Here is a 14,654-nt window from a genome sequence, read left to right on the forward strand (position 1 = left end):
TGCACTTTTCAACAAATATACCATCAAAACAATTGGCTAAAGGTTCTAGTTGACAATAGCTCATGTGGAAAACACTTTGCAATAACAAAACGCTATAAAAAGTCATGTTTACTCCGGTTCTAGATGCTCGCGCCGAACGGGCCTGTCCCAGTGCGATGCGGTCTGGACGCAGTGCTGCATTTAGTGTGCGAGAGATCCGTAGCTACGGAGCGTATTCAGTGGGCTTTTTGAGCGTTTTGAGGTGGTTTGCAGTGTGTGTGAGTGGCTATAATATGCAGTGTACGTGAGAGGGAAGTCGCGATGCCTTCCCCGGACCGACTGGAGCAAGGTAGGTCGAATTCGGATCTAAAACTCTCGAGGACCGTTAGGCCATTGACGGAGTCGAACAGACTTGCATACAACAAACAGCAGTATAAACAGCCGTAGCAGCAGCTAGGACAAGAGGCCAAAGTAGATTCCAAATGCACGATTTAGACCATCGTATTATCGATGTTCGTGCCTGTTTCAATCCTAAGTTGCTTTTCCATAGATGGCTGTAGTGCTTATTGAGTTTCAGGAGTTAGGGCTATGTGGCTTGGTGCTATTTGCATCAAAACGAATAATGTTCTTGGAAGTCGATTGTGTGTAATCAGCCTGAGCAGACAGGACTTTAGGTGTGCAGCTGTCGAAACCATGAACGGATCTTGCTTGAGGAATTAGTCGCTAGCCAATTCATGCCATTTTTAGAGGCTATATTTTAATGTTATTAAAATGATTTCTCACATAATGATTATCTAGGAGCATCTATTATATGCAATAAATTGGGCTTATAAAATGTAACTGGTGAGACGGGAAATTGAGTCGCTATGAGTCAGGGCGATATGGTGTTCGTCAACGCAGCATTCATTCATATATACATATAAACACATATAGGCATCGCATTGATGGTGTATTCTGAGTGGAAATTATATTCGGCGATTTTTGGTGCAAATTGTTAGGTTAGAATCTGCAGCAATAGGAAAATGTGGGCTCTAATGGCTGAAAAGTGCTAATTGTATTTCACAGAGCTCTACTATTTGATAGCGAGATTTCTCGAGACGGGACCGTGCGAAGCGGCTGCAAGGGTTCTCCGACAAGAAATCAACGAACACAGGGTAGGTTTTGTACATTTGTTTCGTGGATATATCTATGAAGCAATACACACGCAAAGATAGCCATGTTTTGTTTGTCCATTTGGCTATATGTGACCGTGTGCCACATACTCTGTCTAGATGGAGGTCATCGTTTAAATAGATACAGAAGTCGAAAATAGGCGTTGAACTATGTTAGGAACGTGTGTTTTTCAAATTGTGTAGCGAGCATTTTATTTGTTGGCCTTTTTTCGAAAAAAACACAAATGGTCGAATATCGATATGAATGGGAAGATCGATAGATAAGAGGAAGTAATACTGCGCCTTTAACCCTGTTTGCTAAAGATGAGCGCTGTTGACTGCAAACACTATACCGAATGTAGAAACAAATGTAGCGAATTTTAGAATTACTCGTTGGTTTGTATAATTTTGACCTTTGATGGCTTGTTTGAGAGTTGCTCGTGCTGTGGACAGGCCAAATCTGCTATTTCCAACAATAAATCATTGTAACACCCGTAATTTTTGACATATACACCACGTCTATATAAAATTAAACGCATGCTTGAATAATATTGATTTATTAAGTTACGATGCTTCCAATTGTGTGCGTTTTAGCTACTGCCACAGCGAACAGATTGGGAAAACGGACGCCACGATGTTACTGTCGAAGAAATGGTGAGTGTCGTTACACACCTGGTATGGACATCTAACATGCACAGAATCTCCAACAAAGCTGACATTTGCGGATCTATCGATAGTACATATACCATCACTGATGTTTCTTATATTCATATTTAGCTTTGTATGAGGATACAATAAGATATTATTGTATGTTAGTACGTAAGATTTCATAGATATGGTTTAGAGTAGATAATAGTAGTGCTTTGGTATAGCTTAGGAGTGGCTCTAAGTGCTCGTTAGTCTTGTATCATAACCTGTATTCCGTTATTTTGTTTTGTTCATATAGGTGGAGAGATGGCCAGTACAGTCGGATCATCTTCTCCGGATGTGCGAAAACCTGGTCACCCAGTTATCGATCACAGTACCCACAACGCTGCCTCGTGCACCGCCAACACTTTTGGGATGTGGCCGATATTCAGTTCTTCGGACTAAGGAGTCGGTGGCGTCGAAAAGACCGCTGCGAACGGGCGAATATCTCCATAAGCGACTCGATCGTCGTCCGTTGAACATGTCCACAACTCAGTGTCCTTCTTTAGCGCTGCTCATCGAAGGCTCAAAAGTGAACCCGCACAGAAACATGATGAGCGCCGTGCCAATAAGCTGGTACAGTGGATCGAGCTTGTATCGTCGAATTATGGGTCATCTGCAAGCAGTGTACTGTGTGCTTTTCGATCATACCGGAAGGTACATATTCACGGGAGCCGATGATCATCTAGTCAAAATTTGGAGCGCAACGGATGGCCGTCTGAGGGCAACTCTACGAGGTCATCAATCGGAAATCACCGATTTGTCTCTGAGTCCCGACAACAGTTTGCTCGCATCCGGTTCCCTAGATAAAACAATTCGTGTTTGGTGTCTGCGCACTCTGCGACCTGTGGCCGTCCTGATAGGACACGGAACAACGGTCACCTCCTTGAAATTTTGCCCTTCGGTACGGCAGGACAAATCTTTTCTATCATCTACTGCCCAGGACGGTCTATGCTTCTGGGAATATGATCGACGTAAAAGGACGTTCCAAAGCGAACCGCGCCGCTTCATAGATCGCACGAGGACTCAAGTTCTTTGTCAGTCCTTCAGTCCAGGAGGCACACTTTTAGCGACTGGATGTCAAGATCATATGGTGCGAATATACCAGGTCTTTAAACCGAACGAATCGTTGAGCTGCAAACAGGAACCTGAGAGAATCGCCGAGCTATCTAGGCATACGGATCGTGTAGACTCAATTCAGTTTGCCAATAACGACATGCGACTCATTAGTGGATCCAAGGATGGCACAGCGAATATTTGGTCGTTCAAGGCGAATCGGTGGACGGCTATTACGCTCAAAATGACAACAGTCCTGGAGCCGCAAGCTGGCACGGCGCCCAACCATACGATGAAGGTCAACATGGTGGCTTGGACTCGGGATGATTCGAAAGTGCTCACTACCGTGCGAGACCATTCCATAAAGGTCTGGAATAGCTACACGGGCCAACTGCTGGCCGTTCTCAAAGGTCATGAGGACGACGTGTATGCACTTGAGTGTCACCCGACAGATCGACGCATATTGTATACAGGCGGCCACGATGGTCGTGTAATAATTTGGGATATGACGACGTCGAAAGCAATTAAAACTTTTTTCAACTTTTTTGAGGGCCAAGGCTTCGGTGCGATGTTCGACCTGAAAGTTTCTCCTAACGGGCTGACCTTCTGTGCTACTGACTCGCACGGCCATCTCTCGATCTATGGTATTGGTAGCGGCGAGGCCTACCAGAAAGTGCCAGTCGAGCAGTTCTTTCACACTGATTACCGCCCTTTGATACGTGATGCTAATCATCACGTACTCGATGAACAGAGCCAGCTAGCTCCGCACTTGCTACCGCCACCTTTTCTTGTTGACATTGACGGTAATCCGTATCCGGCCGCAATTCAACGCCTTGTACCTGGTCGAGAAAACTGTCCTGAAAATTTGCTTGTCCCTGTTATGGCACAGATTGTTCGCGACAACCCCGCTGACGGACCTGAACAGGAGCCAGCTGGTATTGGGGTAGTGAACAGGCGACTGAACATTGACGATATGATTCAACGGCTACAGCAGCAACAAGGCGAAGAGCAGGCGGGACCAGCTATCCCGTCTAATGACGGTCCACGGATGCCACCTGCTCGAGGGATGCCTGGCACCCCGTCAAGTCGAGGAGGCATGCGCCGTGATGGAGAGGTCGAGGGCGTTCGACAAGGAGGTAACAACTGGCAACAACTCCAATCCGGCGCAACGTCTGAAACTTCAAGTGCACAGTCATCAGGGTTGAATAAGCGTCCGGTTATGGAGCAAATGAAAGAAGCGGAACTTGAACGTGAACTGGAGCGCATGCGGCTGTTGGCTGACACTGAGATTGTAGAGTTTATAAGGGAAAAACGTAAGGATCAGCCTGTTGAAAATGGCGGACAGCGCAGTTACGGATTACGGCAGAAAGAGAATAAGGCAGCTACAAGCGGCTCTAGCCGAAGCCGACGCGGCGTTATGACTTTGAGCTTACTATCATCGCAGAACAGCTCGCGATGTATGTACAAGTTAAAAAAATATTTATTTCCAACATGATTCTTAGTGATGTCGTATCCTATCATTGCCTTGATGCTTAGCGTATTGCACCTTACTTTTTAATAAACCCAAAACTTCGTTCCCATGTAAATTAGATTGTCGATTAAGTGAACAGTCTGAACATTTGAAGCCACCATTTGGTTGGCACATTCCATATTCCATAGCATTCCGTGCTGTACAATACGGAATACTGCATCATTTTTGGGGTATAATTTTTTGCCATCTGTTTTTCAGCTTCACGTTCGGCCGCTGCCGCAGTCGCTGAGGATGAGATGGAAATGGATGACGACGATTTCGAGGAGGTCGGAGAGAGCGATTCTGATTACGAACAAGATTCATCCGGAAGAGATCGCACGAGGAACCGCAACAACGCCAGCAGTCACACAAACGGGAGCAGTCGGAACAGTCATGCGACGAGTAGTGGAGGTCGAGGCGGTGGTGCTGGTGGCGGGAGCAGCAGCGGCGGCGGCGGTAGAGACGCAACTGGCCACAGCGGCAGCGGTGGCGTCTCAGGCCCAGCCGGCTCGAGTCGCCAGAGAGGCAGTAAGTTGGCGGAACGACACACGGGATCGTTAAACATTGTCCGAATTTTTCTGACTAACTTGTTTTGTTCACCAGCCTGAACCGTTCGTGTTTCGTTGTTTTGAGTTGAATTTCTTTGCCAGGTTAGCGCATTTTTTCGTTAGAATAAAATGATAAGCTACGAGTGAATGCACGTTGGGGGTCGCTGTATTAACGGCGGCTTGTTATTCTTACGACCAGCAACAGCCAACGATTACGATTATGACGCTCGCTTCACTTCGATACTGAAGCCTTTTTATGACTATAACAGCCCGGAACTATCGTCTTCGTCCAAGGCAAGCCCCCAGGGCAAATGCGACGTTTGATTCTGACGACGGAAGTCTACTCGGTTCCTTTTCGTCAAGCCATTCTTCTAATGGTAACGAAGAGTTGCATCAATCCTCTTTTTAAACCATCTTTCGTTCTTCGTTATGACCATCAGTGCGCAGGAGTGGAATTAGGTGCCGAATCGCAGATTTTTTCTGGGTGACGTGCTGACTTGCATAGTGATGAATTCGCGTATATTTATATTTTCTATTCCAAAATAAGGGCGTTTTTCCTCACTGGAATTGATGATATCGAGACTGGGTTAGGGATAAATTTTTTTTATCTGATGCAACAAGGTGTTAGTTAGTGAATGCTGCACGCGCTACAGCAGCTGGTCTTTTCATTTTTTTTATTATCCTCTTTTTGTTGAATTTTTTAGCAACACGCAGTCGACGTAATGCTGTGCGGGAAGAGCCAACCAGTGCTCAGCCATCGACACCGAGTAGCAGTGAGGAGACAGACGAGCGATCAGAGGAGAGTAGCCAGGACGACGATACCGGGGGTGCGGACGGCGGCGGTGACGCCGACAATACGCCAACGTCGGATCATCAACAGAATGACGGCACTAGTGGCAGCAGCGGAAGCAGTGGCAGTGCCAGTGTGCGAAGATCTGTTCGCCATCGTCAGCCGCCCGAGCGCAAACGGCCACAAGAGCGTCGCCAAACTTCGAGATCAGCGACGGCTGCCGGAGGCGGTAATAGCAGCAGTGGTAGTAGTAGTAGTGCTAAACGGAGACAACCTTTGAGAAGCGGAGCTGGCCAGAGGACGACTGAAAGGAGACGTGACAGGCGCCGTGACGATGAAGATGATGACAGCCTGGAACATGACGGCGAGGCGGTCAATGACCTGAGTCCCCAGAACCAGCGGGACCATCACCAGCATCACCATCGTCATCGGCTATCTGCTGGCGGTGACCATTCGCACGGTTCGTCAGCAAGAACATCAAGCGGTAACGGCAACGTACGAGAAGTTCCCGAAAAGTTTCGATTTCCGGACTGGCTCACGGATACGATGCCGCGACGAACGCCGTACTTACCGCAAGTGGGCGATATAATCATGTACTTCCAGCAGGGTCATCAGTTGTACTGCGATGCTGTACGTCGTCTAAAGCTCTACAAGGCCGGAAAACATCACCAATTCGTTTGGAATAAACGACTTCGCGAACAGGAGAAGGTTCGCGTTCTGAATGTTCGCTTCGAACTACTACCGCCGCGGTTGTGCTGTGTCCAGGTTGAGTGCACAGATCCCGTCGATGCTGGCTGTGCTGAGCCGTTCTGGATCCGCTACCATGATACGTCAGACGTAATCGACTTTCTCGTATTGTACCAGAGCTTCCAGACGGCCATGCTACGTGACTGGAAACCGGGTGATCGTTTTCGCTCCATCATCGAGGATCAGTGGTGGCTTGGAACGATTACTCAACATGAGCCAATACAGTCAGAGTTTCCTGATTCAATGTTCCAGTGTTTCATTGTTCGCTGGGACAACGGCGAGGAAGAACGAATGTCCCCGTGGGACTTTGAGCAAATCGACCACACCCGTCTACCGGCCGTGGAAGGCACAGGCGTAGACATCAGTCCTGAGGAACGAGAAGCTATGCAATACGTTCCTTCGCAGGAAGATTTCAACATCGAGTCTCGAGACGCATTCAGAACGCGAATGATGACAGGTTTAGATAGGGTAATGGGACTGGCAATAGCTGAACCATTCCTAGTCCCTGTCGATTTGAACGTTTATCCTGATTACGCTATGATCATTGCATACCCCATCGATCTTACAACAATTCGCTCTCGGCTTGAGAACAACTTCTATCGGCGCAAAGAGGGTATTAAATTTGATATTACGTATGTGGAATACAATGCCAACAAGTTCAATGAGCCCAACTCGGCAATTGTGAAACAGGCCTCGCTGATAACGCGAGTGTTGTTGGCATATGTAAACGATATGACTTGTGACGATCCGATCACGATCTATCAGCGTCTTAATGGCGAGACTGTAGCGCCGAAAGGCAACATTAGTTCGGACGACTCTGGATGCTCTGGACCAAGTAGGAGGTGAGTAGGAAAAAAAGGTTCTAGAAGTTGTTATGCCTTGCGAGGATACAACGAAAGCCAGGTAGTGTAACTTAAACTCAATACGTTACAGAGTCAAGCGATAAATGATTTGAGAAAGTATTGTTTTTTTGCTGCCAAAATTGATCAACAGCGTATATTGTTTATTTTAGGCTGTACCTAAGCGGTTCTCTATATTCGGCGTCACGCTCAAGTCCGAAGAAAGCACGTGAAGAGGTTCGTCGTCCAACAACTCGTACGACCTCGAATTGGCGTGATCGTTGCGCCTTGTTAATTGCCATGCTGAATCAAATTGAAGATTCTCAGCCCTTCAGACAACCTGTTGACTTAGACGAATTTCAAGATTATTTGGAAGTAGTGGATATGCCTATGGATCTATGTAAGTGAAAAATTCTCTGCGCAACTTTTTCCATCTTCATACATTAAATACTGAGAGGGTTGTCTGATTCAAGAACGGTCATGCTATGAGAAAAGGATAGCTCTTCTCATTAAGTTGTGTTATGAAATCTTTGTTGACATAGTGCGACTGCTTCATTGCACAACTGGCAATCGATAGCCTCCTACGTTTCGATGTTTCTTCTACGATTTCAGCAACCGTGAGTCAAAAATTGACAAACGCCGATTATGCTACCCCCGAAGAATTCGCTAGCGATATGCAGCTCATTTTTACCAACTCAAAAAATTATAACACCAACAAGCGTTCGAGAATCTACTCGATGACATGTCGGCTGTCAGCAATGTTCGAAAATGAAATGAGAGCCATCATGCATGAGCATCGTGCAGCCATGAAGCGATTACAAGGACGCAAAACTTACGGGGAAGACGACAGTGATGAGGAGGACGATGATGATATGGAGGAAATTGACTCCGAAGAGATCCGACCCCGAAGTCGATCTCACCCGCAGCAGCAACATTCGAGGAACGGCACAGGGTCATCTGGGTATAGCAACGGACGACGTTCTGGACATTCGATTGTCGCCAACGGCTATCACCGGAATGGGCACCACACTGCAGGTGGGTCGGGCATGTCAACGAGTGGCGGTGCGGGAAGTCGCTCGTTACGGAGGCATCACCGTGTCATTGAAAGTGACGACGACCATGGAGAAGACGATCTCGATCAGGAAAATACTGACGGGGTGAATTCATCCTCTGCCAAGAGTACGAGATCTGGACGGATCGTACGGCCAACTCTGTTCAGAGACATGGTGTCCATAAGCGACGCGGAGAGAGCCGAGCGTAGCCGTAAAAGCAGCAGGCAATCTGGCCGATCGCAGGAAAGCTCAGACCGCAGAAGACCTATGGGCTCAGCACAGCGGCGTCATCAGATTCGGCCAAGCTCGGGAAAAGTGTCATTATCTTCATCAAGTCATCAGCGGGAGCAGCGGAAGCGCCCGATGATGTTAGCGACGTCGACTGAGGACGAGGAGCCGCAGAGCTCCGGGGAAAGCCACGAACAGCCGCGTCAGGACGGCAGTACACCGACCAGACAACTCGTAACCAGGAGTGGCAGAACGGTCAAACGTAAGTAGCACAAAGGATGAATTTCTTTTATGCACAATTAATACAATAAAGAATGTATCTAAACTGTCCGGTTTATTAGGAGAGAAATATTAAATACTTCGTTTACACCATCGGCAATCTGCTTACGTTATTTGTGATATCCTTGTGGTATCCTACAGAGAACACATGGGCTAAAAGAGCTTGTTTATAATACGTACTGTTGTGGCCCTCTTTAGTTATGGGTACCAGCGGGTCAGCGTCGTCATCGACGATCACGTCTCCGTCAACCTCGGCATCAAACAGTGGTTCGAGTCCAGCAACCTCCGACGACTCCGGCCTGTTGTCTCCCCGAAACAACAAGAAATCCACAGCCAGCTCGTCGCGCCTTCGGCATCGACCGCCGCCCCCTAAAAAGGCACGAATCTCGCAGCGAGGCGGGGCTCATCGGGAGTCTTCGTACGAGGAAGAAGATCTCTTCGAGCAACACGACGAGGACGAAGAGGAGGAGGAGGATGAAGACGAGGCCGACGAGGAGGAAGACGGGACCTCGGAGGAGATAACAACGGAGGAATCGCCGGGCCGGAGAGGTGGAGCACGCGGTGGCTCACGTGGCCAACAAATGGATGGCGGTGGAGGCCGGCGGACGTCGAGAAAGCAACCACCGTCATCGACAAGTAATAACAACAATAAAAATAATAATAATAATAGTAACTCTTCACGACCGGCACGAAGGATGGTTACGGAATCGGATGATGATGAAGCAGACAATGACAATGCAGAGGATGACGCGGACAGGACAAGCGAAGGCGTAACCGCAGAAGAAGAAACGCTATCGCCCTTGACGAGACGGTCATCGAGAAACAAGGACCAGACCTCGCATACACCATTCCAACAATCGAAGTCTAGCAGCGGTGGACCAGGCACTGACCGGCCGCGAGCGGTGCGAACGGCAGCTCGTACAAAGCGAATCGTTGTAGATGAGGAGAGCGATGCAAATGACGACGCCTTAGACGACGAAGGCAGTCGATACGGTTCCCCGCCATCGAAGAAGCGGAAAGCTGCAAACAGTACCCACCAGGATGCAACAGCACCGAGAGGTGTCCGTCAGCAGCATTCGCCTATCTCCAACGGTAATGGTGAGTACTGAGCAGGAAGCAAGAGGTATAACTTGCATGTAAATATATAATATCTTTGTAAATGGTGCAGTTCATTACTATTCATCGACATAATTGAACCAGATTTCTAACTGTTTTCATCGTGTATACCCATCCAAAATACCGACGCTAGCTAGTGCATGGAGGATTCAGTAAATCCTACGGTGTGTGAAGTCCTAACTCAGTGGAGTGTATGTTTTTCACACCTTCCGTAGGGAGAAGAGCTAAGCGGCACTCTTCGCCTCAGTCAGACGGGGCATCTAGGGCAAGCGGAAGGAGCTCAGAGTCCGGGAGCGGAAGTTCTCAGTCACGTCGAAAAGCGGTAACTACGTTGTCGACAAAGACGTCGCCTGGCCAAATTTCCGATGCAGGTGAGCTGCAACGTATAAGTTATGTAAGGAGATACTCTACCGGTATCTATCCGGCGTGTGAAGCTGAATAAAGTTTTTCGAGCGTATCATCTTTCAGTTTCGATCTTTGTTTCTGATAAATATGCCCTTATTATCTAAGTCAGATTTCAGTTGACTGCTTCTTTGAATAACAACAAAAAGACAGAAGATAAAAAGGAACATCAAACGATTTATCATAATCATTAATGGTCGGCATCCGTTTCTTTTTTTATTCTGTCCATTTTATATTCAGGACGCGTGACTCGTACAAAGGGAAGATCTCACCATAAGGTTGATTATCGCGAGGATCCTTCCGATGAAGATGAGTTTCTAGATGACGAGAACGACGACGACGAAACGGAGGATACCGTTGTCACTTCGTCAAAAGGCCGGATTGTTAAGCTGAGAAGAGACTTCACGCGTGCACTTCGCGATGCCAGGTGACAGCGCCGCCATTGCTTCAACCGCACGCTAACAACCCCTGTTACTGGGAGATCAACGCCACGGGTTATGCTACATTCAAAAACGACCAGTGCGACTGCAGGCGGTGGGGCTTTTAAACCCTCGTCAAAAGTCTTTAATAATGTCCCACGAAAGATTATTGTTTTGCCTAGACGCTGTCTGAGGAGCGCCGAAGTCGTAATGTTGCTAAGGCAAAGAATCCCACAAGCATCGTTGCCGTCGCGATCAAAATCGAGGCTAACAACATAATAACAATGAGTGGTCACCTAAGATTAACGAAAAAGCATAAGAAGACATGTGCACCAAACGGCAAAAGAAAGCAGTTGTATTTTAGTACTACGTAGTCTTATACGTGATGACGGAGCAGTTGAAAAAGCTGGATAATAACAATAATAATAATAATATTAATGTAAAAAAAAACAATTAATTATGTGTGCATAACAATGGTGAGAAGGGCGGCGGAATTACATGCGTTTATATGAGGAAGTAGAGTGTGCAAATATCGTCGTTAATATGGCGGTGTGCCACAGATACCGAAGATTCGGTAAGGTAGGTGGCTCTGTCCAAAATTATATTTTGGATAAGAGAATGTTATTCACAGTAAAGCGAAAGCAACTAGGGCATAGCTGATGACTGTCTTGATGGGCTGTTATCACGAACACAGGAGTGCATCGTCCGAATGTAAAAGCTTAATGAGAGAATCCCTTCGAAAAAGAGCCACTATAGGTGTATGATGCATATGGTAATATCGAAGATCATAAAAGTCTTTATTATCATATAAAAATTGAATTATTACTATGGCGATGATTAGGATGGTAATGATGTGAATAGCGTAAAACAGTTGTCTAGCAAAGTCAACAGTGAACGCGACAAGTCATACTTACCTAATGTTTTTTCAGCATTAAGTATGTTTTCGGCTTTTCAGTCAATAAGTAACCCGTGTATTAATTCGTTAAGCATAATTTCATTCGTTAATAATATTATAATATAGTGTTATTATGTTACTCTATGCTGATGATATGGCAAAAGAATGCTACACCATTTAATATTGAATTCAACCTATATGCGGATGATCACTTACAACGTGGGAATACGTTCAAGTACGATTAATAACTAATTGTATATACCATTATATTACTTGCACTTAAGAGATTTATATGTTCTCTGATCATTCGCCACCTGAGTAATAAAACACGTAGCACCATTTGCATCCTGAACATTAACACGAATGAGACACTCGAAGGAGAACTGAAATTACAATTGTTTAAGAATACGTTCGATGTAACGTATCAAAAAGAATAAGTTCATGAAAAATTGTGTATGTAATAAGCTACTAACCGAGAACAACGTAAGCACAACCTCTGAAAATGGTATCGTACGTGAGTTCTTATGGGGTTGGTAACAAGGAAAACGTATGTGATTGCTCTAACAAATGAGAGTAAATGGTCTAAATACAACATAATAATAATAATAATAATAATAATAATAATAATGATAATAATAATAAGAAGAAGAAGAAGACGAAGAAGAAGAAGAAAAAGAAAAAGAAGAAGGAGAAAAGAATAATAATAATAATTTTTATTATTATTATTATATTGGTTATTCTATGTGTGGGTGTGTGCTTGTTGAAATGGATGACGGCTCCGTGATGTGGAGAATGTGTACATAAAATCGAATATATGAGGAAGGATGCCGGTTATCTCACCGAAGTCTTTGTTGGATCAAAAAAGAGCCAGCTATCACACATAAATAGGAAAGACGCAAACACAAAATACTTTGTAATGCGACGATTTAGTTAACCCGCGTCGAAGATCTCGAAAAAATCTCTAAAAAATGATCTGCAAAGCACTATGCTTTGTCTTGTGTACATTAATTCTTACTCATAAATATCATTGCTATAATAATAATTGATGATTTTTTTTTTATTAACTATTTCGGTCACTGCCTAGCGTGAATAAAAGTAATCTTACTCTATTAATAGATCCAAAGATACGGGCGGACCGCTAAGCAAACATAGATTTAAAAACGTGAACATCTGAGATAAAAACATCAGAATGCGTATATGTAGTACTGATAATGTCATCTTTATGGCATATATTCTGATCGCACTAACAGGTCGATCAGGATAAAAAAGCAACTTCAAAAAAGTGGCATTAAAAGAAAAAAAGTAATACAACTTATTCGTTTGCTCAGATAAACGACTCCTTGAAATAGCAGTTCCTCGTGATCGATCATCCCGTTACGAATTTTCGTAAATGGATCTATCACGGAGGCTATACACACAATATCATTTACTAACTGGCAAAGGGTGAAGTGTCAAGCAACTTGGATTGCCCAATAGCTCCCGCCACTATAATCCGCCGCGTATATAAATACATGATCGCTTAATAGGAATATAGCAGTAGAAGTAGTGTGAGTAGTGTTTTTGTAAAAGTGTGTGTCTGCCATCTGAAATTAGAAGTGAGTGGATGTGGTTTGATGAAACGGAGCTTGAGATGAGGAGGGAACAGAGCGATGTCATTTGGAATCCTCCGAGATACCTCAATGCTACTCGGGTGGTTTTCTTTGTTGTACTTAAAATATGTAAAAACGACAAATATTGCCTTAATGGCAAAAACGGAGGATATATCCATGTAAACATGTTTAGTTACCGTCTGTGAATAGGTCAACTAATGCTAAAATAAAACACAATTGTTTATATCAAAAGTTTTACTTTTTCAATTCTCTCAGTTGAGCAGTAACGAAGATGGCTCGACGGAGACAAAGTATAGTGTATTATAGAGTGGAAGGAAGAACTGGTTAAAAGTATAAAAGCGATAAAAACTTTAGACTTTATTAATTTAAAAAATGTTATTGTTTAGGTCACTGATATAATAAACGAGGGTGATATCAGCATTTCAAACAGCATTACAGCATTTATAAGAATTCGGAACTGTTTTCACTGTCTGCGATATCCTGGTAACGTAGTACAAAGAACCATTTCAACTTGAATAGAATGGATAAATTGTAACGGCCGCAATATTGTCGAATGGAAGTACAACAACAACAACAACGAAACTGATATATATACCCTAAATTCACATTATTACCTCACTTATGATCTTAATTTTAATGTGATCGTTTATGTGTGTCCCAGTCAGCACTTTTTTTTTTACTGAGTAAATCATACTTTCTTCTTCCATCGTTACTAAATTCAGTAATGTTGATCTACGACTCCTATTTGGAAGCTTTCATAACAGTTCCTCGATGCAGCTTCAGTGAAGAACTCGGTTTACTTTTACATTAGGGTGGATATTATTAAAAAAATCTCCGGATAAATTGCACACACATTTTTATGTCTAATAAAGCTCAATCGTGCACCCTTAAGTTGTACTTACAACAGCGCCAGCACTGCTAAGTACAACCAAATTTAAGAAATTGGATGTTATGTATTCAGGGAGGAAGTATATCAATATATGATACGATGCAAGGGGCTCTTATAAAAAAAACACGAAAGATCAAATTAGAATGATAGCATAGTTTCAAACAGTAAAATATATAGAAAAACGATGCTCATCTAATACGCATCAAGATGATGATATTAAAGCTAAGGACTCAGAAATGAGAGGCACGTAGCTATAAATGTGAACAGCATCCGTCAAATCCGTGTTTTATTCTTTATCTTATTTTATTTCTTGATTCTTTTTTTGTTAAATTAGTTTTTACTTCTCTCCTCACAGAGTTGTTGCTGTTACCCCGTAGTGTGAGCTATTTTATAAGCAAACTATCGGAAACAAATATAACATCGGTCCACCGCAGTGGCTGGACATGCACATTCTATA

General features: G+C 44.4%; 1 protein-coding gene across 1 annotated transcript; it reads left to right on the plus strand.

Annotated features, from left to right (window-relative positions):
* Positions 1-209: 209 nt before the first annotated feature.
* Positions 210-13,758, plus strand: BRWD3 (bromodomain and WD repeat-containing protein). The gene is made up of 11 exons (XM_022854144.2): positions 210-328; positions 1,045-1,133; positions 1,725-1,784; positions 2,077-4,330; positions 4,603-4,911; positions 5,636-7,310; positions 7,481-7,707; positions 7,920-8,849; positions 9,065-9,964; positions 10,198-10,353; positions 10,625-13,758. The coding sequence occupies exons 1-11, from the start codon at positions 301-303 to the stop codon at positions 10,813-10,815; spliced, it is 6,819 nt and encodes a 2,272-aa protein (XP_022709879.1). The 5' UTR covers positions 210-300; the 3' UTR covers positions 10,816-13,758.
* Positions 13,759-14,654: the final 896 nt, after the last annotated feature.

Source organism: Varroa jacobsoni, unplaced genomic scaffold (genome assembly GCF_002532875.2).
Source record: "Varroa jacobsoni isolate VJ856 unplaced genomic scaffold, vjacob_1.0 contig02679, whole genome shotgun sequence".
Classification (NCBI taxonomy): Eukaryota; Metazoa; Arthropoda; class Arachnida; order Mesostigmata; family Varroidae; genus Varroa; species Varroa jacobsoni.